The sequence below is a fragment of the Babylonia areolata genome, chromosome 11 (genome assembly GCF_041734735.1).
Source record: "Babylonia areolata isolate BAREFJ2019XMU chromosome 11, ASM4173473v1, whole genome shotgun sequence".
Lineage (NCBI taxonomy): Eukaryota > Metazoa > Mollusca > Gastropoda > Neogastropoda > Buccinidae > Babylonia > Babylonia areolata.
In genome coordinates this window covers 34420716-34446421 of record NC_134886.1, presented here as the reverse complement: position 1 = coordinate 34446421, position 25706 = coordinate 34420716, and the positions used below count along the sequence as shown (strand labels likewise).

At 39.3% G+C, this 25706-nt stretch overlaps 1 protein-coding gene across 1 annotated transcript in view; it reads left to right on the top strand.

Annotated features, from left to right (window-relative positions):
• Positions 1 to 558: 558 nt before the first annotated feature.
• Positions 559 to 25706, top strand: part of LOC143287377 (glyoxylate reductase/hydroxypyruvate reductase-like) — a 33878-nt gene continuing 8730 nt past the window's right edge. The window contains exons 1-4 of the mRNA XM_076595345.1: positions 559 to 766; positions 13804 to 13974; positions 14814 to 14906; positions 15602 to 15821. Of these exons, the coding sequence (XP_076451460.1) occupies positions 559 to 766; positions 13804 to 13974; positions 14814 to 14906; positions 15602 to 15821 (692 nt within the window). The remainder of the gene's footprint in view (positions 767 to 13803; positions 13975 to 14813; positions 14907 to 15601; positions 15822 to 25706) is intronic.

Genomic DNA, 25706 nt, shown 5'->3' with positions numbered 1-25706 from the left:
AGCTACTGATACTGATACTATTAGATCTGGGAGCGAAAGACACTGTCTTGATCAAAGCGCGCTCGCTGCTACAAAGATATGTTTCGATTTGATCAAAATTTTGCTCCCATATATAAATAATCTAAACGCTCGACCAAATGCCCTCAAACAGCGGCCTTGACCTTCGCAGACGGCATGGACCGATAATTCAGCATTGCAAAAGAACATATTCTGGAATGACGCACAAAATACTATTCCACGTAAAAATCATTCTGAATGTTGTTGTTTCTGACTCTCTTCGTTTGCAATCTATTTGATCTCTGTAGAAATGCAGGAAAACAACTGGTTTCTACTTTGAAAGTATTTTTGGGGATTAAAATGAAAAGAAAAAATATCCTATTTTCGTATTCGCTGATGCAATGTACGCCTTCATTTCATTGGACCATTTCAGCCAATCGATTTTCTGCATGCAAATGCCTAATCGGGGGTTGAAGGACGTAGGCCTAACGGCAGTTTCATAACTCACGCTTTCTCTCTGGATACCTGCTAGTGTCAGCTCATAATTTACTGTCAACTAAAATGGGAAAGTACAAGGTGTACGTTACAAGATTTATCCCAAAGCCTGGCCCCGAATTCCTCGAGAAAAATGATTGTGACCTGACATATTGGGAAAGCGACGAGGCGATTCCACACGAAGAACTTGTGAAAAATCTTGGTGCGGAAAAATATGATGCCTTATTGTGCATGCTGACTGACAAGATTAATTCAGAAGTTCTGGATGCAGCGGGTAAGTAATCTGGGCTGGTTAATTTCTCCATAGGAAGTTAGCCATAACATTAGATCACAAGTGGAATATGGTAATATTGTGTGGCACCCATACTTCGAGACTTGACTTGACTTGACTTGACTTGATCAACGATTGAGGCTTATTTGCCTGTTCGTTGTTCCTACGACTTTGTGGTTTGGTCACTGGTTTGTGAGTCCATTACTCTATGATGACAATCTGGACTGGATCAGGATTTGGGGCGTTGTTTTATACAACTTAGCCATTTTTGGTTTTTTATGCCCCTTAAGATTTACTCCTTTATATTGTTGGTCAGGTCGTTGACTAGCTCAGTTATTTTATCCATCAAAGTCATATTTCGTTTTTGTCAATAACTCGTGTTTATCTATGAGGTTCTTAAAAATATTTATACAAGGTGTAGGTAGCGGCAGCCACCATGGCCGATGCCGGGAAACCTATGAACGCCTAAAAAAATTGACTAATTTTGAAGTGCAATTTCTCAAATTTGATTTCATTTTGTGAAAAACTATCCGACTGAAATAATTATTTATCGTCTATATTTTACATTTTTATTGTGTTTGCTTTATGCAATGCGTGAATGAGTTCGTGGATAGAAGAAAAAGAAGTGTACTGTAACGCGAAATAGCAATCCTTGTTCAATGGCGGCCGGCGCCTTTCTGAGCGGGACAAAGTTAGTTTCAACCACACAGTGGAAAAAATCGCATCCGTTGCTTTCCATTCACTGCTTACTGTTTGAAAAACTGGGAGCCATGAAAGGCGAAAGTTCAAGGAGAACTTTCGTGCGTTTTTCCAAACCTTGGGCGAAGTAGGGTAGTTAGATCTGAACGCAAAGTCAGGGACATTTTTGGCTATCTTTCAACGCCTCGCGCAGTTCGAAAATGAAATCTGACCCTACGTGATACTGCATGAGCGCTAAAGAGCATTTTCTGCTGATTTCAGTGGTATCCGAAACTAAGATTTTTTATCCATACCCAATTTGCTCAAGCGATTCAAAAGCAGGTACCCCACTTCGTCAGTTGCGTCGGCCCAATCAACGTTGGACACAGGAGAGCGGCACTTCATCAAACACAAAAATGGCATTGTTTCTCCAGAAAATCTTAAGTTTTATCGGTAAGTTTTATATCATTTTTGAAAACGAATGTCTTTAGCACTTTCATGCACAATATTGATATGAAATTCTTTGAATCAGGATTTTGATCGATGTCAGTAACTGAGCAGCTTGGAGCTATTTCATCAGTGTTTTCGTAGCGTGACACTGTGTTTCAATCGGAATACGATTTTTTTTCTGAGTAAAACACACAAAAACCATTGATACAGAATGAAAAATGTTAAAATGGAGACCATTAATTTCCATTACTAATATTTGATTGATTTTTGCTTTAGTAAGCAAAATATTACCCGGGTCTAAAACCGGAAGTGCTCTGACAGCATTAGCTTCGTCTGCTACAAATTCGGTAAGTGTTAAATAAGTGAGTAAAAAAAATTGTAATGTGGTTTCTTTTTCATTCAACATCACACAAAAGTCTGGTATTCTAGTTGCATTTTGCTTCGATAGCTGTGAAACTTTATATTAATATATACAGACAGATAGATACTATGCTCTCACATTTCAGAAAGAACAAGAACACCGATTAATACTAACCCCTCCCCCCCCCCTCCCTCACGCCCCTCCTCCCCCTCTCTCCTCTGCAAACTTCACTTTCATAGTTTGCTGAGAGTTGTATAGTCATTCCCCTCCCTTGTCTCAGAGTTTGTTTGTTTGTTTGTTTTGTTTTGTTTTGTTTTTTTTGTTTTGTTTTTTTTGCTTTTTTTATTACTACTACTACCTTTTTTTCTTTTTGCTTTTTTTAATTACTACTACCTTTTTTATAGTTATTTTTTATTTATCTATTTATGTGTGTAAGCTTATCTATTATTTATTCACCTTTTTTTTCTTCTTTTTTTTTCCTCAAGGCCTGACTAAGCGCATTGGGTTACGCTGCTGGTCAGGCATCTGTTTGGCAGATGTGGTGTAGCGTATATGGATTTGTCCGAACGCAGTGACGCCTCCTTGAGCTACTGAAACTGAACTCAGAGTATCTCCTATCAATGGTAAGGAGAGGGGAGGGGGTTGTCAATGGTTGTGGCAAACTTGGCATTGAGCCAAATCACTGACCACTTGCTGGGACCCTGACTGCTGACAGTGATATAACCTACCACCTCCTCCCTCCAGTCACCCCCTTCCCCATTTCTTTCCTGTCAGTGGAGTAGGTGTGTGTGTGTATGAGAGAGAGCGAGAGCAAGTTTGCATTTGCACATGTATGCTTGTATGTGTTTGTCTGAGTATGAAAAAAGTGTAATGTGAAGAGATATATGATTAAGTTGAACAGTGCAGTCAACATCCTGTTTCTTCAAAAATTTAACACCAATTTTTAACAAACTAAAATGAGTAAAAAGAAAATCAGTACAATAACACCCATAGCCCAAGTTGTACATCAGGTTCAGTCAAACTATATAAAACTATCAGGAATCCAGCAATTAAGAGAGTATAATTGTGTGTGTGTGGGGGGGGGGGGGGGTGTCCATGTAACCCATGATATGCTGTGCATCTAGACTGCATGAAACGAAAACAAAAGGAAGTAAACACATATTTCATGAAATGATAAAATGCAAAATACCGTGCACATATTGTGAATGAAATATTCAGCTTGATATATATCTAAGACATGCATTCTCACATACACACACAAATAAAGGTGAGTACACAAAATATATATATCAAAGAATAAGATACTAAGTATGATGTGCATATTAACAATAAAATATTCAATATTAACTAATCATATATACCTAAGACATTAAGTAATACTTTCGTCTCAGTCATGAAATGTAGCACCCTGAAGTGGAAATATCTGAGTAAATAATCGCATGCAACAAAGACATCAATAAGATGAACAGTACATGTAGATGGCAAAGCTCTTGTCAGTTTCAGTTTCAGTAGCTCAAGGAGGCGTCACTGCGTTCGGACAAAACCATATACGCTACACCACATCTGCCAAGCAGATGCCTGACCAGCAGCGTAACCCAACGCGCTTAGTCAGGCCTTGGGAAAAAAAAAAAAAAAAAAAAAAACCACACACACACACACACACAAACACACACACACACACACACACACAAAAACAAAAACAAAAAACGGGGGAATAAATAATAGATAAGCTTGCATAAATAAATAAATAAATAAATAAATAATTATTATAATATAGAAAAAGGTAGTAGTAATAATATTAGTAATACTAATAAAATGATAATAATAAAACACAAATAAATAAATAAATAAGACAACAATGGTGATAAATAAGCAAATAAATGTAAAAAATGAAGACACACATTCACACATACACCCACACATGCATAACAGAAATGCACCAGACATGCAGTTTCACATATATGAAAGCACAGTCAAATACATATAAACGTACATGAGCTCCAACACACACACACACACACGCATTACCGTGCACCTCCTCTACCCCCCTCCTCCACACACTCATTTCTAGTCTAAGTATCGCAGCTTCCACGGCACACACACACACACAAACACAAACACACACTCACAGAGATGAACACTTACTTGTACAAGCACATATGAAAGCACAGTCAAATACATATAAACGTACATGAGCTCCAACACACACACACACACACACACACACACATTACCTTGCACCTCCTCTACCCCCTCCTCCACACACTCATTTCTAGTCTACGTATCGCAGCTTCCACGGCACACACACACACACACACACACACAAACACACACTCACAGAGATGAACACTTACTTGTACAAGCACACACACATACGCCCATATCTCCCACCCCCAACTCCACAAACGTATATACAAAGATATATATATATATATACACGTTCCAATATCCTGTTGCTCCCACAGTGTAGGCATGCATACACTCACATACCTCATCCTCTACCCCACCTCCCCCTGCACTCCCACCTCCCCTCACACACACACACACACACACACACACACACACACACACACACACACACACACACACACGTACACATATCTCTCCTGACACTTGTGTACAGTTTCACTCTCGCGCATTCACAAACGCACTCAAAAGCACACATACACACAAACACACACAGCCGCCACTGACTGGCCGCAAGAGGGATGGGAAAAGATCTCTGATGCCAAGAACGTGGCGTCTAGTGTGTTGCTCGGTCTATTGTGTTTGGAAAGGCCCACAGAGACTCTGTTCCGTTGCTCTTGTCAGCAACTGGAAAGGACAGACCCCCAAAACTTCAGTTGTCAAAGCATAAGTTGTCGCTGCAATTTGAGTTATTGTGTGAAAGGTAAATGCAGCCATATAGTTCAGTGCAGTGAATTTTGTGTTGCTGTTGAATGAATACTTACCTGTTAGTATGTCATTTTATAATTCTGTTATCACAGTGTTTTCCTCCCACTCAAAACACACAGAAATTGACAAAATCCTAAACATATATCAAACTGAGAGCTCTGTTTTTGGTTTTAAGTTTTAAATTGAACATAACGTTTGTTCTTTCTTATGAGCTGATCTGTGTAGCTAACATGTTGCAGAAACAGCTGCTCATGGCAGGGTTTGCAAGACCTATTCCATGATCCAAAAAGGCCAGTATGAACATCTCAGGTAGCGAGCAGCATGTTATTGCATATGCCTGGAAACCTGTGAGTGTCAAAAAATGAGAGATTTTTTGGTGTGCATTTTCTCTTGTGAATGCCATTTTGTGAAGAAATCAAGATGTATCATCCACCTTTTATTTCTTATTTATTGTGTTTCTTCTATAATGAAATGCATGACTGGGTTCATGGATGGAAGAAAAAGCTAGAGAGCTGAAAGAAAATAGATTCATATATCTGTCATTTTTGCTAGCAGCTTAAATAATATTTGCTCCCTCCTGGGAACCTTTGTCGTGGAATGCCCCATCAGATCAACCTACCCATTCTGTATAATGCTCTCAAGTTGCATTTGTTTAAAAATTTGTAGCAATTTTGCAGAAGATGATCAGCCAAGACCACTGGTAACTTATTGTGGCTGTAACTTCAATATTGTTTTCAAAAACAAAAATTTTGAAGAAGTCTCATCCACAGCATGCACCCTTTTTTTAATGAGAAAATCAGGTATCATTCCTTTTCTGCCAACTTTAGAGGGAAGTTTTAAGGTTGATTTTAATTTATTTTGAAAGCTGACATTTCAGTTAATGCACACACAAAATTTCATGGTCCTACTTGTGACAGTTACTGAAATAGTCATCTTTGCAGCATGCTACCCCAATAAGTTGAAAGGAGAGGTTCCTGAGGTCCAGCAAGGTTCTCAATTCTGCTCCGTACATGTTCATTGACGCAAGCTTATATGGTTTGGACACAACACTCGACACACCAGCTTGTCCAAAACAATCATGCAAGGCACCATCAAGGGCGGGAGAAGAAGAGGAAGACAGCTGAAGAACTGGCATGAGAACATCAATGGACCGGACTCCACACACGTGAGCTGCTCCCAGCGGCTGCCGACAGAGACAGATAGAGAAGGGAGGTTGCGTCTGCGGTCCCTAGGCTTCCCCCAACTACTACTTAGTTATGGGCCTGAGGGAGGGAGAGGGAGTCCAATAAACAGTCTTTTTTCCGCTGGTCAAATTGAAGATTTTTCAAAGTTCGAGACTGATACTTAAAATTCAGTCAACTATCCTGCCTGAAAAAAAAATCAGTGCACTTTCTGTGATGTATTCTGCAGGATATTTTATTATGAAATGCAACTGTTATTCGTTTCAGTGCTGTAGACCTTCAAAGTTGCTATTCTGTGCAGATTGACACGTCTTGATTTTCTATTTCCTCCTACTTTGACAGACATATTTTTCTAGCTTCTTAGCAGCTGAAGTGTTAGTGTTTTCTTGTGCAATATGTCATTATCATATGGTTTTTAAAAGTATATCAGTTTTCATTGCAATGCCCTCATGGACAGTATAATATAACTGAAAATGTGAAAATATTAAGTACTAACAGCATGTACGCATCGTCACATCTTTAAAATGGAATATCTTCAGAACCAATCAAGATATTCACTTACTTTTTGTTTTGTTTTTCTTATATTGTCATGTTTGCCAAAAATCACATTTCAGTCATTGTAATGAATATTTAAATTTTCACTGCCGCCACCTAGAAGATGATCAGCCAAGACCACTGGTAACTTATTGTGGCTGTAACTTCAATATTTTTTTCAAAAACAAAAATTTTGAAGAAGTCTCATCCGCAGCATGCACCCTTTTTTTTTTTTAATGAGAAAATCAATTATCATTCCTTTTCTGCCAACTTTAGAGGGAAGTTTCAAGGTTGATTTTAATTTATTTTGAAAGCTGACATTTCAGTTAATGCACACACAAAATTTCATGGTCCTACTTGTGACAGTTACTGAAATAGTCATCTTTGCAGCATGCTACCCCAATAAAAAATCTTTTTTCCGCTGGTCAGATTGAAGATTTTTCAAAGTTTGAGACTCTGATACTTAAATCAGTCAACTATTCTGCCTGAAATAAATTCACTGCACTTTCTGTGATGTATTCTGCAGGATATTTTATTATGAAATGCAACTGTCTATTCTTTTCAGTGCTGTAGACCTTCGAAGTTGCTATTCTGTGCAGATTGACACGTCTTGATTTTCTATTTCCTCCTATTTTGACAGACATATTTTCCAATTTCTTTGCTGCTGAAGTGTTAGTGTTTTCTTGTGCAATATGTCATTATCATATGGTTTTTAAAAGTATATCAGTTTTCATTACAGTACCCTCATGGACAGTATAGTATAACTGTGAAAATGTGAAAATATTAAGTACTAACAGCATGTACGCATCGTCACATCTTTAAAATGGAATATCTTCAGAACCAATCAAGATATTCACTTACTTTTTTGTTGTTGTTTGTTTGTTTGTTTTACTTATATTGTCATGTTTGCCAAAAATCACATTTCAGTCATTGTAATGAATATTTAAATTTTCACTGCCGCCACCTTCGTAGGTGCACATTTGCTATTGTTTGTTAATTTGTTCCAATAAGTTGTTACTCAGTTACTAAATGTAAACTTTCTGAGATTTGTACTGGAATACTGTTGAAATATTTTGTCTGTACTGTTTCTTGTAGGTACAAAGAAGAGCAACTAAGTAAGTTATTAAAAGAATGCAAATCTATGAGCTATCAACAGACTTATTTAAATCTGCATTCATTAAAGGGAAGAAGGCTAAGAGGGGATTTAATAGAAACATACAAGATTTTAAATTGCTATAATGGCTCTTTTAATATGCCTAGCCTAGAGTTTAGAAGATTAAGAGGTGATCTCATTGAAGTATACAAGATCATGCGCAATATTTATGATCCTTGCACAACCTCTTCCTTGTTCACTATGGTTAACTACGAGGAAGATGTCATAGCTCGCCACGCCGTTCTGTTGGCAGCTGTCGTGAGGAGATCTGGCATCGTCATTTTGGTCCATTCCATGACGTTGTCGGACCAGCTCTTTCTCTGCCGCCCCCGTCTGCGCCCTCCTCTACAGTCCCTTGCAGGATGGTTTTGGAGAGGGTATTATGTCGTATGATGTGACCAAACCATGCCATCTTCCGTCGTTTGACAGTCGCCAGCAGTGGTTCTTGGGGCCCAACAAGGTTGCTGACCGGGTTTCGCACATAGTCATTGGTCTTGTGCTCCTTGTAGGAGATGTGTAGTAGTCTCCTCAAGCACTTGGTTTCGAATGCTTGGATTCTTCTTTCTGTTTCTGCCATCAGTGTCCATGTCTCACATCCATATTAGAGGATGGAAACCACTAGTGACTTGTAGAGCAGGAATTTTGTGTGGAATCCGATGTTGCTCCTCCATACCCTGTTCAGTCTGGCCATCGCTGCCGTTGCAGAATTAATCCTGTTTCGGATTTCTGCTGTGCGGATGCCGTCTTTGGACAGGGTTGCACCCAGGTACTTGAAGCTTGTCACTTCTTCCAAGGGCTCACCATTCATGGTTACGCTGGCACTGATGTTAGTTGTTCTGTTGACCATGACCTTTGACTTCTCTGTGCTGACCTCCATGCCGTAAGCACTTGCTCTTATAATAAGTCTATTTGTTAGATCCTGGAGCTTGGTGTTAGTGCCCCCCGTGAGGTCGATGTCGTCTTCGAATCGAAGATAGCAGACTGGCCTGCCGCCAGTAGTGATGGAAGTGTGGTGGTCTTCGAGGGCCTCTTGCATGATTCTCTCCAGAAAGATGTTGAAAAGTACTGGGGATAATAGGCATCCTTGCCTGACTCCGACTGTGGTCCGAAAGAACTGTCCTTGTTGATTGTTGAGGAGCACTGCACTGCTGGAATGTTTGTAGAGGGCCTGGATGACTTGAATGAGCCCTTCATCAATGTTGAAGCCTCTCAGTACTTGCCAGAGGCCGCTGTGCCACACCCGATCGAATGCCTTCTTGAAGTCGATGAAGTTGTGAAAGATGTCCTTTTGGTGTTGTAGATGTTTTTCAATGAGGACTCGATAGTTGAATATTTGTTCGACAGTGCTCCGCCCTTTTCTAAAGCCCGCTTGTTCTTCTGATAGCAACTCCTCAGCCTTGGATTTCAATCGGTTGAGGATGATGCGGAGCATGACTTTGCTTGGGTAGCTAATTAGACTTACAGTCCTGTAATTTTGACATTGCTTGAGGTTGCCCTTCTTGGGTAGAGGAATCACCAGCGATTGGGTCCATTCTGTTGGCCACTTCTTTTCTGTCTAGATCTTCTGACATAGCATTGTTAGTGCTTCTGTGGTCTCTTTCCCTCCGTACTTCAAAAACTCAGATGGGACGTTGTCCACTCCTGGGGATTTCTCTGGCTTCAGACTCTGTATTGCAGCCTCAACCTCCTCCTTCAATACTTGGAGATTTTCTTCATTGTCTGTGGACCGTGGGTTGTCCGGCAATATGGATGAGTCTGGATTGAGCTGGTAGTTGTAGAGGCCGTCGCAGTATTCTGTCCACCTCTTCAGGACTTCTTCGTTATCTGTCAGTAGCTTGCCATCCTTATCTTCGATGACAGTTGATCTTGGCTAGCCAGTCTAGTGAGGGTCTTGAGGGTGCTGTAGGCTCTTTTGCTGTTCCCTGCTTCCATGCCTTTCTCAACTTCTTCGCACTGCTCCTCCATCCAGTTTCCTTTGGCTGCCTTCATCTTCGTCCCGACTTCTCTGTTCACCTGTTGGTGCTTCGTCCTGGCTTCATTACTAGAGTGTTTCTTTCTTCTCAGTTCTCGCCGCTTGTCACACAGATCTAGGACCTCATTTGTCACCCATGGTTGGATCCTTTTTCTCTTTTTTCCCACCACTTGTTCAGCTGTTGTAGTTAGCACCTCTTTGATGTTGTTAGCAAGGGTGTCTACGTCGATGTCAATTAAGTTGAGGGCTGCGAACTTCCCGCCTACTTGAGCCTGGAACACATCCGCGATTTCGGGGTCCTTCAGCTTTTCTGGGTCAGAGCGGATACGGAGATTCCTTGGACAACGCTTGCACTTCAGAACTTGCAAGTGCAAGCGTTGGCACAACTTCAAAATAAACAAAACTAATTTCGTAACTAACCAGTTCCGCAAGTTTTTTTTACAAACCGTATCATAAATCTGTGGAATAACCTTTCCCATGACACCATCAATGCACCATCGGTAAACGCCTTCAAAAATCACATTGACAAAAAGTTTAAGGAATATGTATTTTCCACAGAGTTAAATCTTTATTGAGCTGTAGATAAATGTAGTATACACTATGCCTGATTTAAACAAGGGTCTGTTCACAACAAGTGATCCAAAAGCACATAAATGGACACTGATTATGAGGGCAAAAGGCTTTTAGCCTATAGCCAAACATTTCTGTGATTTCTATGAATATTTTTAGAATGTCAGATTATGAGAGTACAAGAAATTCAATGATGAAAATTTGTGAAGAGCACTGTAATACTAATCTAAGGGAAAATTCATTAGCTAATAGAATTGCACAAATATGGAATGCACTACCAGTCGAAACTAAACTTGCATAAAATACTAATGTGTTCAAACATCTCCTTGACATGAGCATCAATTTAAAAGAAAAAAATATTGACTTTGATGAGTGATTTACAGAACATGTAAAATAAAACATATGCATCCCACAAATAAAAGGAGACCGATATTCAAGGGGACATAAAAAAGGCCATGAGGCCTAGGTAGTCAGATGCCAGTCTCTACACTACTACTACTACTACCACTTATATAAAGTATGGGGGAAAAAAAATTTAAGTCCTGATTGATCAGGCAAAAGACTTACCTAAAAGCCGTGACACTTTATATGATTGATATGATAAGCATCATGAGATTGATAACTTTATCTTAGTTTGATCGTCGCCATTTGAGTGACACAAAGACTTCCCATTTCTGCTATCATCAGTTTAGTTAAGTTCAGTTCTTGGGACGTTTCATAAGCCTCGCGACTTTTTAGTGTCAAGTCTAACAATACATCAATTGGAGCTGCCATTGCAATTGCTCAGGAGTAATAATAATGGCTTTTATTATTCATCATATAGGAATTTCAAACAGCCTTTTCACCTGTTAAAGGAATTTTTTGGAAAGTGTTAACACTGTTAGCTATCTTATTCTTACCATACAAAGGTACTGCATTCCAGTAAAGTGCAATTTTGTTGCTAAAACATTAACTACTTGATAAATAGTTTGTCGGTGGCATTCCTTGTTATGTCAGTGAAAAGTGTTTTGAAAAAAATGTCTCCAGGAGAAGAAAGAAATCCCAAGGAAAAGGTTGCAAAAGAAATCAGTTGTAATATACCCGATAGAACTGTACACCACATTTCACGGAACAAAAAGGAACCGATTAGTACAAAGCGCGAGATTTATATCTGATTGGTTGAAATACGGACTTTATTTTCTCTCGCACACGTTTACTTCCAGTTCTGTACCATACACCAGGTCTGCGTAAATCTGGAGAAAACGACAATATGTTGAGATGTGCCTGAAGCGGTAGCAACGTCTTTTTTTCTTTACAGTGAACTTACCAAAATTATCAAATACTTGAGATACATTAAAAAAAATAATGATAATAATGATTCGAACGATTTTTTTTTTTTTTTTTTTTTGTTTTTTTGTTGTTGTGTGTTTGTTTTTGTTTTGTTTTTTCCCCGAGTTCAAATCCACTCCTCAACCCCATCGTTGTCGTTTTCGGGTGCATAATGTTTACTACAAAACAATTTTTAACGATAATCCTCCCCTATCGTTGCTCTATCTTTCTAGAACTGTTTTAGTTTCACACTTTTTTTTTGCTATCCTTTACTACTTTCAGAATCCACTGGGTTTTTTGTTTGTTTTTTCTTTTTCTCTTTCTATTTCTAGTTGTTGTTGTTTTTTTGGTTTTGTTTTGTTTTTTGTTGTTGGGTTTTTTGTGGGTTTTTTGTTTGTTTGTTTTTTTGTTTGTTGTTTTGTGTGTGTGTGTGTGTGTGTGTGTCAACAGACAAAATTGTGTTTCAATATGGTAGACTGAATGAGTAACAATTGTTTCTTCATTTTTACATTCAGCCCTCTGGAGAAAGAAAAAAAGAGAAAGTAGATCTGAAAAAAGAAAAGATCTACACACACACACACACACACACACACACACGAATATGGGACCAACACCTGTGTTAGCGGGTTCTGAATGCCATGGTTGCGAGGTCGAGACAAGCACGAGCCCGTTAATGTTATTGTTTGCCTACGAGTGTGACTCAACACTTGTTCCAAGGGCGGGTGGAGACAGTGCTTCTCTGGGACCTCCCCAGCACCTACGGGTGTTTCTCTTTCTTCTTGATCAGTTCCCATGTCTCAATACAGGGAATAAAATCTATAGCGTTCTCTTATCTATTTCCCTTATCCTATACATTTTATGCATCTGCAAACCAGCTTATATTCCTAGAATTTACTTATTTTTAAAGACGAGACAATAATTCAAAAAGCAAACCGAAAATGGGAGAAAAATAGTTGTGCAGGTTAAAATACACCAACTATGTTCCCGTGATTTTGATTTTTCAAATGCACGCTTTTTAGTGTTTGAAACACCGTTACATCTCTCTCTCTCTCTCTCTCTCTCTCTCTCTCTGTGTGTGTGTGTGTGTTATGAATCAAACAGGCTTTCCAGATATCTTTCCTGTAACTTACCTCGAACAGTACTTGTTTAAATCAAAATCGTACATCTCCATGATAAGCGAGTTTCCCACCGCATGGTTTAGTCAGAATTCACGGACTGCTAAGCACGCTCGGCAACATCTGCACCGCACGACGGTTGGCTGTGAACTTCATGTGTTTTAGATTTGTTTGAAAGGATGTGAGAGAGGGACTGTGATGGACTGCAAAAAAATCCCAAATGAATTACCTGTAGATGAAGAACTAAAATTTCCCCGCTGTGTTTCTGTTTTTGGGAACACAAAGATTTTATCGTTGGAAGAGCGAGCGGTTACTACATTATTTGCTTAAGTTGTCTGGAAAATACTGAGATGCAGTTCCAGAAATTACATGTAAGCAGAGACGTGAGATCTTGCACATAATTCTCTGCTCGACAGGAAGCCATGGTAATTAATTTGAAAAGACAAAGAGGTGTGCTTGCCTTAAATTAAAAATGAGTTTGGTGGAAGAATTTTTTTTTTAACAAAGAGGTTTGCGTGCCATAAAAATTAGTTTGGTGGCAGAATTTTGAACTTGCAAATGTGGACTTCCTTTTTTTATGCAGGCTGATCGATGTGCTGGATTATTTTCTGCCGTCGTCATGTCCAGAGATCGTTATGCTTTGAAATAGTTACACGCAGTTGTTAGAAGCTTCGTACTTTGTTTTAGAGCTATTAATGCCTGTAGATTGAAACACTTTCATATTTTAGGTAGGTGTAGGACGTTGCTTTTCGCTGCTTATTTTTTTTTTTTTTTTTTTTAACTGTTATCAATGATTTTGAGTGATTAATTTTCTGCTGTGCAGGGCCACAACTGCAGATTGTCGCCACCATGTCGGTGGGCTACGAACACATTGACCTGGATGAGTGCAAGAAGAGAAAGATCACGGTCAGCAATACCCCTGGCGTCTCTACTGACAGCGTAGCCGAGTTAACAGTCACAATGCTCCTCTTTGTCGCTCGGCGAGTCAAAGAAGGTTTGAAGACAGAAAATTGTAGTTGTTTATTTGAATTTGTATTTGTATTTCTTTTTATCACAACAGATTTCTCTGTGTGAAATTCGGGCTACACTACAGCGCAACCCTTTTTTTTTCGTATTTTTTCCTGCATGCAGTTTTATTTGTTTTTCCTATCGAAGTGGATTTTTCTACAGAAATTTGCCAGGAGCAACCCTTTTGTTGCCGTGAGTTCTTTTGCGTGCGCTAAGTGCATGCTGCACACGCGACCTAGGTTTATCGTCTCATCCTAATGACTAGCGTCCAGACCACCACTCAAGGTCTAGGGGGAGAAAATATCGGCGGCTGAGCCGTGATTCGAACCAGCGCGCTCAGATTCTCTCGTTTCCTTGGCGGACGTGTTACCTCTAGGCCATCACTCCACAACAGTCTGACCTTTGTGCCATCACCTTTTTTGCTGCTGCTGCTTTTTTTATTTTTTTGTTTTTTTAGCAAGTCCATTATGTCATTACAAAATAAAGAAAAAATAAGCTGATATTACGTTGGAAGGTTATAGAATAGAATATGTCTTTATTATCAAGTGTACCGGGGTCTCAAGGAATATTGTGGGGAATAGTACATAACAGTACATAGTACATAACTTTATCAACGTATTCAGTGTATTGTGGAGGTTGTTGGTGCAAAGTATTTTTGAGTGTAAGTTATAACGACAAATATTACAGTCTAACAGGAAACCAAGACTGAGAAATCCATTCTGCAGTTTATGATGGATTAAAGTTCACAGGGGATTTTTTTTTAAATGAAGATAAAAGGTACAGTGTGTGGAAATAAAAGATAAAGTAATTGTTTGACTGTGCCAGGTATACGGGCAGTGCGAAATGGTCAGCTGCGGGAATGGCGCCCCACTTGGCTGGCTGGACATCAGCTTTCGAACAGTGTGGTGGGCATCTTTGGTAAGTGGGCCATTCTGCTGCCACTGCTACACAAAGCATCAAACGTTATATCTGCTATTTTCTGCAACTCTCTGTCTTCTCCAGTGTCTCCTCAACACACAAAAACAATGGCATGAACAGCCAAACAGATCCATTATATCATGTCTACGAAATTGAAAGAAACATAGAAACTTTCAGTCGGAAATAGATTTCTGAATACATATGTTGCATACACTGACACAAAATCAGAAGACTTGAACACACTTTGAAAGCCATTGATTATCAGAAGCAGTACACCATAAAACAGATTAACACTCCTCCCCACAACCCTACCACCACCCATCCACCCCTTCCCGTCAGAACAGTTAATAATTTGTCTATGAAATCAAACTTAAAAAAGCTCATGCTAAGTTTGCAGTTAGTTTTGTTTTGTGGGTATGGACAAGCAACACTTTGGGAAAAAGGTAGGAGGGATATTTTTGATAGATTTGTTGCACGAATGAAGGTGCCAAGCTTGTCTGGAGTTCTGATTCCTGTTTGTCTGATGTTTTCACATATGTGTTTTTGTGTAATGTTTTATACTTGTCTTTGTCGGTTGTTTGTGATTGTCTGATGTTTATCAGATGTTTATCTGGGCGATTGTCGGATGTTTATCTGATGTTAGTCTGATTGTCAGATGTTTATCTGATGTTAGCCTGATTGCTTTCCTGCTGCAGGTCTGGGGCGTATTGGTTATGGCGTGGCCAAGCGCATACTGCCGTTTGCCCCCTCCAAGATCCTGTACCATGACGTGGTGGAGACGTCCTTTGCCAAGGACGTGCAGGCTATCTACTGCAAGGAACTTGAAGACATGCTGATGCAGTTGGACTTCCTGTGCATCTGCTGCAACCTGACGCCCCAGACCCGCCACAGGCTGTGCATGGCCACTTTCAGCATGTATGTAGGCGCACTGTGTGGGGGCTAGGGGACATGCACCATGTGTTTTTGTTCTGTGTTGTTCTTGTTGTTCTTGGCTTACGTGTGTGGTAAACAAAACAAGTCTGTGTTATAACCCTTTTCACTTGTTTGTGTATTGGTGTCTGTGTGCGTGTTTGTATTATGTATTTTTCTCTGTGTGGGTGCGCGCGCGCATATTTTGTTTGCATGTTTCTCTGTGTGTTTATGTATGTCTGTGGTAAAATTTAATTTAATTTCCTCTGGGCATAATTTGTCTGTTGATTTCTTGAACAGATTTGGCTTCACAACAAAACGAATGCATTGCACATATACTATCTTATGACAGTGCGCTGCCTGATAGGAAAAGGAAGCAATAAAGTTTCAGCAATTATTGGCCCATGTGTGTCAACAAAGTGTGTCTGTGTAATGCTTTAGTTGTCTGACTGTATGCAGGTATGTGTCTGTAGTAAACTTTAACAAATTCATTTTATCTCAAAGTGCTTTGTCAGCATTAACTGTGAATTGAACATAGAAGAAAGACAAATTCAGAAGCATGACACTGTTTTGCTTTATTTGTAAAATATTTTATGAAAGAAACAAAAACACTCCTCTGGTTAAGATGTGACACTATCAAGTTTTTTTTTAGGGAAACATCTCTAACTAATATTGTATTCATGAAGTATTTGCTTAAAAAGAAATTTTAAACTTCTTCATTTTTCAAAAACACATCGAATTAATTTGTTATACTGTATTGCTATCATATCTGATGAAAAAACCGCCCAGCTCAAACTAAGATGTCATGTTATATTTGTGAAATATTTTATTGAAAAAAAACTCAGTGATGTGATCTTGTTTTGTTTGGGAGTTTTTTTAGGGGTATTGTTTGTTTGTTTGTTTTATGTAAATGAAACATAAACCAGAGAGGCGAGGCCTTAAAGATACACACTTTTACTAGTTTAGAAAATACAATGAAATAAATCTTTAATTATGAAAATCGTAAAAATATGTTATGTATTCTGTTATGAAATTTTGGATTTTACAAAAAAAAAGCAGATTCGAAGCAAACTGGTCTGTTCAAGAGTAAGACTTAATCAACTCACAACGCTATCAATAACTTTCAAAAATTAACATTTAAACATGTTTCGTAAGCGTGATAAATTGATTACGATATTCGAGGTGATCATGTTATTTTGGTATATCAGGGGTATTTTAGAAATTCCATAAAATCCACGGTAAAGGAGACGTTGCCATCGCCTCAAGTACACAGCAACATGTTGCTGTTTTCTCCAGATCCGTGCTCGACAGTTTTCGTTCAGAAATCAGAAATCGTGACACAGTCCATTAAATTTCTGTTTTATGTTTATTCTATCTAATTCCGTATCCGTTTTGAGATATCCATATGCTGTAAACACGTCGATGATATAGTTAATGTCGCTATAAATGTTCTGTCCACATTTTGTTTTGTTTTTTCTTTTATTGTAAACAAGAAAAAAAAAATGAGTTCATGCTGTCTTCAAACCCAACCATTTTTGACTCACTTATGTTAACAAAGTGAGTCTATGTTTTTACCCGGTGTTCGGTTGTCTCTGTGTGTGTGTCCGTCGTAAACTTTAACATTGCCATTTTCTCTGCAAATACTTTATCAGTTGAAACAAAATTTGGCATAAAAATAGGAAAAAGTTAGTTCTTTCCAATCATCTTGTTTAAAACAATATTGCACCTCTGGGATGGGCACAAAAACATAAAAAAGAAGCCAGATTATATGCAGAATGAATTTACTTGTTGTTTTTTTTGTTGTTGTTGTTGTTTTATTCTCTAAACTTGGTACTTTGATCTGATATTCTGACGCAGCATCAAGAGCAGTCATTTTTATCATTTTTTGTTCAAACAGGAACTTCTTTTGCTAAGCATGGAAGTTATATATATTTTGCACGTCTTTGGTGCAGATAGTATAAAAAAAAGGGGGAAATTAATCAGTAATTAATGCTAGGGGGGTTAATTTGCTTTAAACTGATCTTTCTCAATTTAAACATTACATTTTGCAATTATACTCAATATATGTGTTTTACTCTCAGTGTACAGGGCTTTCACTATGTTCAATCGCCCAAGTGGTCTTTTTCGGAAAATACTAAAATCAATACAACGAGTGGACTTTATAGATCTATTGGCTGAACCCTGAAGGTCATGGGCAAAAATCAATTGCGTATACATATTTATACATCTTCAAAGTACGTGCTCATATTCCTCGCGAACGCGAAGGACGCTATTTTGTTTCAAGTTCTTGATCTGCCCGTACAATCCTATATTCAATGGACAATACGCGATAACATGTCATGGAAAGTTGGAGAAGGAGACCATTAGATATTTATTCAGAAAAAGATTTGTGAACGCCTCATCACTTACTGGATTATGCCCCAAACTGTCATTAAAATATCAACAAAATCAGTCGGAATTCACAGTCAAAAATAATAAACCATGAGAGTTAATACCCTTGATGAAACCCAAAAATTTCCAGTCTTGACTTTTCTCAAAAATAAGTCTTTTTCACTTCATACGACGTTAGAAGTACTTGTACTTGGCTCTACGTGTTATTAGTTTAACAAAATACCCAATTTTCATATCAACTTTAAAATTATAAAACTAGAATTAACATAAAAGAGAAATTGAATCGACCGTGTCGTACATTCCCGGTGGATGTAACTAAACTTGTAAATCTATCTAGATCCAGAGAAAACGGCTAAATGTTGCAGTGTGATTGCAGCGATAGCCACATCTCCTTTACCGCGGACTTAAAAAGAATTCTTAATTGCCCTTAAAGATTTTTTTAATGCCCAAGATACATCAGAATAATATGATTTAAACAGCGTTCTCACTGCGAATACCGCAATCGATTTATCGCCCTTAAAAAAAGCATGTTTAAATGTTAAATTTTTGAACGTCAGTTAAGGAACCACGATAGCGTATTGAGTAAGACAGTTTCTTCTCACCCGAACACGTGGGGTTCGAATCTGCCTTCAGGGCTTTTTTTCCCTTTTTTATTTTTTATTTTAACCCGAAGCATTATAATAACAAATGCAGAACACATTTTAACAATTAGATTTTTTTTTTTTTAAAGTGTATCACAAGTGAGTCTTGAAGGCCTTGCTTCTCTTGTCTGAATTGGGATCCTCTACGAAATGAACCGTTCATGATCCCAAAATACAGCTTAATCTGGAAGACTTACAACCTATTATTGGTGTGACTGTTAATATTTTTTTACCACCATTTTCAGTCCAAATTTGTCATTGGCAGACAAAGTATTTCCAGAGAAAATGGCATTGTTAAAGTTTACAACGGACCCACACGCGTGCGCGCGCGCGCGCGCGCACACACACACACACACACACACAGAATGCAGGATAGTTTAATTGCCAGGCCGTTTGCCCATACAATGGAGTGAGCATAGTATGAAAAAAATATGAATCTATACACCGACATGAAATCACATTCACACATTTTGTCAATTTTTTAACGCTTTTGAATACAAAAAGGGACAGATGACAAACTAGGCTTTCGTTTACATTGGCAAACAGAAGTGTAGTAAGTTTAAACATGGATGGTTGTCCATTGAACTTTCCTGGTATTTGCTCCTTCCGGATAGTTATGTATTTAGCACGTTGGTAAAAAGTGAAGTTCTGTTCCTGGGACATTGACACAGAAAGGACAGTTTACATTTCTGTTCACATCAAATTTGTACTGTAAAAATGACAATTCAGTGGAGACATTACAATCCTCAATCTCGAGAAAACGCTACGAATTTTGATGTTGGCAATTTAAAGTAAATGACAACTTGGTGAAAAAGAATGTTTTTAAGAGGCGTAGAAATCATAGAGCGTATGTGACTCTAAACTAGCATGCCAATCTTTTTTAAACAGTCGATAAGTCTCTGTTTGAAAGCTGTTAGAAACATTTCCGAGTTACCAACCCCCCTGATATTCCCAGACTTCTCCGAACCAAATTTGTAACTTTACATGCCCAAGTCACATAATTCTGGTTCTGCAGGTTCAGAAGCATATTATAAGCTTTCTTTGGATATCTACTGTTTTCCATCTGTACCATTCGTAACCAGCATTTCACACATTGTGCAATGGTGGAATGTGTAATATATTGTTGTGTATTGTATTACGCTGGGGGGGGGGGGGGGGGGGTAGTTTCTGTTGTTGTTGATTTTTGTTGTCACAACAGATTTCTCTTTGTGAAATTCAGGCTGCTCTCCCCAGGGAGAGCGCGTCGCTACACTGAGAGCGCCACCTTTTTTTTTTCCCTACCTGCGGTTTTTGTTTGTTTGGGGTTTTTTTTGTTTGTTTGTTTTTGGGGTTTGGGTTTTTTTGTTTGTTCGTTTGTTTGTTTTTTGTTGTTGTTGTTGTTTTTGTTTTTGTTTTTTTCCTATCGAAGTGGACGCTAAGTGCACGAGACTTCGGTTTATCGTCTCATTCAAATGACTAACGTGTATTTCACGTTCGACTCTACTGACATATTGCACAAAGCTTCTGGCAAGGAAAACCACACCACCTGAAAGGCGACCATGTACACTGCTTAATATTTTGACATCTGGTGACATGAATGCTGTATGAGAAAGGGCTAAGGTGTCCGGGAATGTGTAGGAGAACGTTTCTACAAGTAATGCAAAATCGTATCTTATAACAAACAAGACAGGCAATGCCTTCAAGACTCACTTGTGATACACTTAAAAATAAATCTAATCGTTAAAATGTGTTCTGTATTTGTTATTATAAAGCTTCGGATTAAAAGAAAAAAAAGTCCTAACGGCAGATTGGAATCCCGTGTGTTGGGATGAGAAGACACTGTCTTATCCATTACACTATCGTGGCACCTTAACTGAAGTTAAAAAATATAGCATATAAACATGTATTTTTAAAGGGCGATAAATCGATTGCGATATTCGCAATGAGAACTCTGTTTAAATCATATTATTCTGGTGTATCTTGGGCATTCAAAAAATCTGTAAGGGCAATTTAAAATTCTTTTTAAGTCCGCGGTAAAGGAGACGTGGCTATCGCCGTAATCACACTGCAACATTTAGCCGTTTTCTCTGGATCTAGATAGATGTACAAGTTTAATTACTCCCGTTTGACACGGCCGATTCAGTTTCTCTTTTATGTTAATTCTAGTTTTATAGTTTTAAAGTTGATATGAAAATTTAGTATTTTGTTAAACTAATAACATGTAGAGCCAAGTACAAGTACTTCTAAACGTCATATGAAGTGAAAAGGACTTCATTTTGAGAAAAGTCAAGACTGGAAATTTTTGCGTTTCATCAGTCAATTCAGGGTATTAACTCTCATGGTTTATTATTTTTAACTGTGAATTCCGACTGATTCTATGGATATTTTTATGGCAGTTTGGGGCATAATCCAGTAAGTGATGAGGCGTTCACAAATCTTTTTCTGAATAAATATTTAACAGTCTCCTTCTCCAACATTCCATCACATGTTATCGTGTATTGTCGATTAAATATAGGATTGAACGGGCAGGTCAACAACTTGAAGTGAAATGGCGTCCTTCGCATTCGCGAAGAATATGAGCACGCGCTTTGAATATGTATAAATATGTGTACCCAATTGATTTTTGCCCATGACCTTCAGAGCTCAGCCAATAGATCTATAAAGTCCACTCGTCGTATTGATTTTAGCATTTTCCGAAAAAGACCACTTGGGCGAATGAACATAGTGAAAGCCCTGTACACTGAGAGTAAAAAACAAAAGCTTTTTATGTATTGAGTATAATTTCAAATTGTAATGTTTAAGATGAGAAAGATCAGTTTAAAGCAAAGTAAGCCCCCTAGCATTAATTACAGAGTAATATCCCTTTTTTACTATCTGCAACAAAGACATGCAAAATAAATATAACTTCTATGCTTAGCAAAAGAAGTTCCTGTTTGAACAAAAAAATGATTAAAATGACTGCTCTTGTTGTTGTGTCAGAATTTCAGATCAAAGTGCCAAGTTTAGAGAATAAAAATATATAAATATAACAGTAAATTCAGTTTGCATATAATTTGGCTTCTTTTTTTTAATTTTTTTGTGCCCATCCCAGAAGTGAAATATTGTTTTAAACAAGATGACTGGGAAGAATTGAATTTTTCCTATTTTTATGCCAAATTTGGTGTCAACTGACAAAGTATTTGCAGAGAAAATAGCAATGTTAAAGATTGCCATGGACACACACACACACACACACACAGACAACCGAACACCGGGTTAAAACATAGACTCACTTTGTTTACACAAGTGAGTCAAAAATGACAAGACAAGTTCATTTACAGTGCTCCAGTTACCTTCCACATTAAGTGAATCCGGTGTAGAATCAAGTGTTACTGTCTTATAAACATGGCCTGGGGAACAGGTTATATTTTCAATGGACATAGCAGCATCATTATCATCGTTATTGCCCTTGGAGTTTGACATATTGAGAGAGAGAGGGAAATTCGCTGTCATATATACCTCAATCACAGAAAATTTAATTACAGATGAACTGGCAGTAAGATCTGACATTGATTTTCCTAAAAGAACAAAAGCCATTTCATCACAAGAAACAGTTGCAACTCACATTTCAAATTCGTTAAAGAATCTGGTGTTAACATGAAAGAGCTGTAAAACCACCCTGTACTCCTGTTCTTTTATGTGAAATATTGACAGCAGATTTTTTTTTTTTTTAATTGATTATTCTGAAACAAAAAGGGAAGAAAATATTAACATCACGACGAGTACTGCTAGAATACACATAGCAGAATACTAGAATCATCTCCATATATTTTACAGACGCATCTATTCTTGATGACAAAAAATGCTGGCGCGGCTTTTTCTATTCCTGCTTTCAAAGTTGATAAATCTTACTTTATTGGAAAGAATCTTCCCATATTTACGGCTGAGCTTATTACTATTACACAAGATATGAACTACTTGATGAGCCATCAAACAGTTTTCTCTAAAATAGCATTCTTTGTTGATTCCAAATCAGTGCTTTATGCTTTAGAATAATTTAGCCTTGAAACAAGACCTGGCTTATATATTGAGGCAAATCGATTTGGTACATTGTTTGAGGATTAAACGTACTGATGTCAGTATTTGTTGGTACAAGTTTTTGTTTGGTACCTTCTCATGTGGGCATCTGTGGCATATAAAATTGCTGATAAAGCAGCCAAAACAGGAGCACAATATTCAGAAAAATCGACAAAAAATACGTGTCCGTCTTTCCGTTAAAGACTAAAAGAGGCATATAGTCTGTTAGAAAAATCAGCATAGGGTCGATTTCATAATCGGTGGAAGGAAAAGTTCTTAAAACAGAAATGAACCTTATTCCCCGAGTATATCATTAAAGAAAAGAAACCTAATCCATCAGATTATGCAACGTTAATAACCTCTGCTTTCTTCCGTATAAAACTTGACGTGCTAAAGACAAAATAATCATGTGGCGCAGCACGCGAAAACCCAGCCAAAGTCGCATCCAGCGATTCTTAGCTGTACAGAAAAACAAGTCGTTAGGGTCAAAATCATGAAGATCAGGATGTTTATAAATATCGCATCCTCAGTCTTATCTTTGCTGTCGGTAAGTATTTTTGCACATAACACCTTGGAACTGTAGTATTTTCAATGGTTTCAGGTGCATGCCTGTCAAAACCATGTAGAAAAATATTGCACTCCTTTGCCATATTTTAGTTGCATGCTTAAAGCAACGAAGACGGGAAAATTCCGATCTGCAAAGTAATGGATATGATTCGTTTCAGACACTTTGCTTAATGTGTGGTTCGTCCGTCAGGATCGACGAGGACCATCTAATCATCCTGGGGGTGGGTGGATTGGGCTCTGTGGGTGCGCAGATGACTAGTCAGGCCATTTCGCGCCCGGAAGGTTCTGACGCAGTGTGGACAGGGGATGGTGGCGGCTGTCGGGGACTTGCTGGCCCTGCTTTTCCTGGCCTGTCTGCGTTGCTCTGCTGCAGCGATTCTGTTGGCCTCACAGGATTTGGCGCCTTTGTGGACAGCTGAACGCCACTTTGGTCTGTCCATTGCATTCAGCTCCCATGTGTCGTGGCTGATGTTAAGGCCTTCAGAGAAGCTTTCAGAGTGTCTTTGAAGCGCTTCTTTTGGCCTCCATGGGAGCACTTGCCATGTTGGAGTTCGCCGTACAGCAGTTTCTTGGGGAGCCGGTGGTCTGGCATGCGAACTACATGGCCTACCCAGCGCAGCTGGGCCTGCATCAAGATGGTGTAGATGTTGGGCAAGTTTGCACGAGTGAGCACCTCTCTGTCAGGGATCTTCTCTTGCCACTTTATGCCGAGAAGTTTTCTGAGGCTGGTGGTGTGGAAGTGGTTCAGCTTTTTGGCGTGGCGTTTGTAGACCGTCCATGATTCAGATCCATAGAGCAGTGTGGTCAGAACTATGGCCATGTATACTTAAAGCTTCGTCTCCAGGGTGATGCCTCTCCTGTTTCAAACGTTCTTATAGAGTCTGCCGAAGGCAGCGCTGTCTTTGGCGAGTCTGGCATTCACCTCGTCGTCGATGACAACTGTGCAAGAGAGTGTACTGCCCAGGTATGTGACCTTGTCCACCGCGTTCAGTCGTTGCCCATTGATGAAGATGTTTGGTTCAACGTAAGGCTTTCCTGGAGCTGGCTGGTGCATCACTTCAGTCTTCTTTGTGCTGATTGTGAGGCCAAAGATGTCACGGGCAGCAGAGAACTTGTCGACGCTGTGTTGCATGTCAGCTTCAGAGGCAGCGTTGAGAGTGCAGTCATCAGCAAACAGGAAGTCGTTGACGGTGTCTGTCCTCACCTTGGTTTTTGCTTGAAGCCTCCTGAGGTTGAAGAGTGAGCCATCTGTGCGGTACCTGATGCCAATGCCTACGTCAGCGTCTCTGAAAGCATCTGTCAGCATGGCTGAAAACATGAGACTGAACAGGCTGGGGGCAAGAACACACCCTTGCTTGACTCCGTTAGAAACAGGGAATGGTTCTGAAGTCTCTCCGTTGTCTTGGACTCGGGCGAGCATCCCATCATGTAGTTGCCGTATGATGGTGATGAACTTTCTGGGACATCCGTACTTCGCCATGATTCTCCAAAGGCCATCTCTGCTAACAGTATCAAAGGCCCTGGTCAGATCGACATAGGTGGAGTAAAGGTCGGCGATCTGTTCCTGATACTTCTCCTGGAGCTGCCTGGCAGCAGACACCATGTCGATAGTCCCGCATTCTTTCCGGAAGCCACACTGGCTCTTTGGTAGGAGACCTTGCTCAAGGTGCCCTATGAAACAGTTGAGTAGCACTCTGGCCAGAGTCTTTCCTGCGACGGACAGCAGGGATATTCCACGATGGTTGTCACAGGCCTGACGATTTCCTTTGCGCTTGTACAGGTGTATGATGGAAGCGTCTTTGAAGTCCTGTGGAACTGCCTCATGCTGCCAGATGAGCTGGAACAGCTGATGAAGCTTCTCAGTCAGCGCCATACCGCCTTCTTTGTAGACCTCAGCTGGAATGGAGTCTGAGCCAGGGGCTTTGCCATTGGATAGCAGACGGATAGCTTTCTGGGTCTCCTCCAAAGTTGGAATGGCATCCAACGACTCACTGACTGGCACCTGGGGGAGTTGGTCGATGGCTTCATCATTGATGGTGGAAGGGCGGTTCAGTACGCTGTTGAAGTGTTCAGCCCATCTCTCAAGGATCCCGTCCTTGTCAGTGACTAGGGTAGAACCATCAGCACTGAGGAGTGGAGCAGATCCAGAGGTGGTGGGACCGTAGACTTCTTTCAGGCCGCTATAGAAGTTCTTCATGTCGTTCCTGTCCACAAAGCCCTGGATCTCATCAGCTTTGTTGCTCAACCAGGAATCCTG